A 2034-nucleotide genomic window follows, 5' to 3' on the forward strand; every position below is an offset into this window, starting at 1 on the left:
CAATAATTCCTTTAAATTTTAATCAGTGGTTACTTTACATCTATTAAGAGACCATAATGGCCGACATCAGTGACAATGCTACAACAATTGAAAAAGAATGATGGCCGACAACTGCAACAATTAGAAAAGAATGATGGCCGACCTACGTCATAATGGAGCAATAAAAATGGCCGGGACAGAGGGAAGAACTAGTGCCGCTAACAAAATAAATGTTTTTCCTTTTTGAATTAATGGGGTCCCTAAAAAAACTCGCACAAAAATCGAGGACAAAACGAAATACGTAAAAATTGTAGTTTTATAATATTTCAAATTTGTAATAAAGAAACTCGATTTTTACATTTTTTAACTGTCAGATAAAAAACATTATGTGAATTTTATTAATTTGTATTTAAGTATTTTGTTATATTTTTAAATAATTGTTATGACTAGAGTAGTATTAATTTTGAAATGTAGACAGGCGAAACGCACTTGCGCAATTCTAGTTTTCGTCCACTCTGCAACCTAACCATAGCTAGTCAACATGGCGAAAAAGAAAGTTGAGGATAAAAATAACCAAAACAGTGATAGTACAAAATATGACGGTGATACTTCATCTACGGATGATGAGCCAAACTTTAGTGATCCTGAGGGATATGTGGACGATATCACCGATGAAGGTATTTATCTAAAAAAAGTTCAATATTGTCGGTCTGGCAAGTGCCATGTGTCATACTTGTCAATTTTTCTTAAATAAATTGATATAAAGTGAATATTTTAAATGTCTCAATAATGGCTAAGCATTTACTGGATATTGCTTTTTATGTTATAATATTCGTAATCCAGTTTTTGTTAAAATAGGGGTAGTTCCTAATTTTAAGGTTATATTATTCTCTACACTAATTGCTTATTGTCTCATTAGGTTTTAGTGATAATCATTTTACTTATATGTTTTTAGAGTTACTAGGAGATATCTTAAAGGATAAACCAAAAGAAACTGATGGAGTAGAAAGTGTGGTTGTTGTAGATGGGTGTCCTCAGATAGGACCTGAACGTCTTGAGAAGTTGCAGAGTGTTGTTAACAAAATATTTGGCAAATTTGGCGATATTGTTAACAGCTACTATCCTGTAAATGAAAAAAATCAGACAAAGGGTTACATATTTTTGGAATATGCCAATCCACAAGATGCAAGTGAAGCCGCAAAAATGATAAACAATTATAAATTGGATAAACAGCATACATTTTTGGTTAATTTGTTCAGTGATTTCGAGAAATATGAAAGTATTCCTGAAGAGTGGGAACCACCTCAGCCTCAACCATATAAAGGTCAAGCAGATCTCACTTATTATTTACTAGAGCCTGACGCTTATGATCAATATTGTGTTGTAAAAGCACAGGAACAGTCTGTTCAAATTTGGCAGAATACACAGCCAGAACCTACTTTGGTAGAAGATAGACAGGTAAGAAATTTATTTACTATTTTGTTATGTAATAGTGCAAAAGTAGAATTAAATGTTCTGTTAATTTTCAAAACTTTCAAAAACATTTTCTTATGGACTCTATTGTGTATTTTGAATTTAGTTGACTGCTAAATAACTGATTTTATTCTTGATTGTTTTAAATTTATAGATTACTTATTTATTGCTTTTTTGACTAGCTCTGGACGCACACTTATGTGAAATGGTCCCCATTGGGTACTTTCCTTTCTACTTTCCACAAGCAAGGTGTGGCACTTTGGGGTGGTCCCAACTTCAGCCAGTATAAAAGATTCTCACAAGTAGGTGTACAATTCATTGATTTTTCACCCTGCGAAAAGTATTTGGTTACATATTCACCTCAAGGGGATATTCATAACCCAGAACAAAAGAAAATTATCATGTGGGACATAAGGTGAGCATATGTACTTTTTGTAATATTATTTTTAAAATAAAAGGCATTATTTTGCGTATGATAAATTCTGTTGTATTCTTTTATCATTTAGAAGTTGAAAGATGAATTTTTACATGAACTATTAATTATCTGTTTTTTGCTATTGTGATTATTAAAATGAAGACACG

At 31.8% G+C, this 2034-nt stretch overlaps 1 protein-coding gene across 1 annotated transcript; it reads left to right on the forward strand.

Annotated features, from left to right (window-relative positions):
• The first annotated feature begins 471 nt into the window (after positions 1-471).
• Positions 472-1896, forward strand: LOC112906091 (eukaryotic translation initiation factor 3 subunit B-like). Its single transcript, XM_025979730.1, has 3 exons — positions 472-656; positions 935-1437; positions 1635-1896. The coding sequence occupies exons 1-3, from the start codon at positions 521-523 to the stop codon at positions 1869-1871; spliced, it is 876 nt and encodes a 291-aa protein (XP_025835515.1). The 5' UTR covers positions 472-520; the 3' UTR covers positions 1872-1896.
• Positions 1897-2034: the final 138 nt, after the last annotated feature.

The sequence above is a fragment of the Agrilus planipennis genome, unplaced genomic scaffold (assembly GCF_000699045.2).
Source record: "Agrilus planipennis isolate EAB-ADULT unplaced genomic scaffold, Apla_2.0 scaffold1495, whole genome shotgun sequence".
Taxonomy (NCBI): Eukaryota; Metazoa; Arthropoda; class Insecta; order Coleoptera; family Buprestidae; genus Agrilus; species Agrilus planipennis.

Coding starts and splice junctions, on each gene's coding strand:
- LOC112906091 (XM_025979730.1), top strand. CDS start 521: ATGGCGAAAAAGAAAGTTGAGGATAAAAATAACCAAAACAGTGATAGT. Junction 657..934: donor GGACGATATCACCGATGAAG/GTATTTATCTAA, acceptor ATATGTTTTTAG/AGTTACTAGGAGATATCTTA. Junction 1,438..1,634: donor CTTTGGTAGAAGATAGACAG/GTAAGAAATTTA, acceptor TTTTTTGACTAG/CTCTGGACGCACACTTATGT.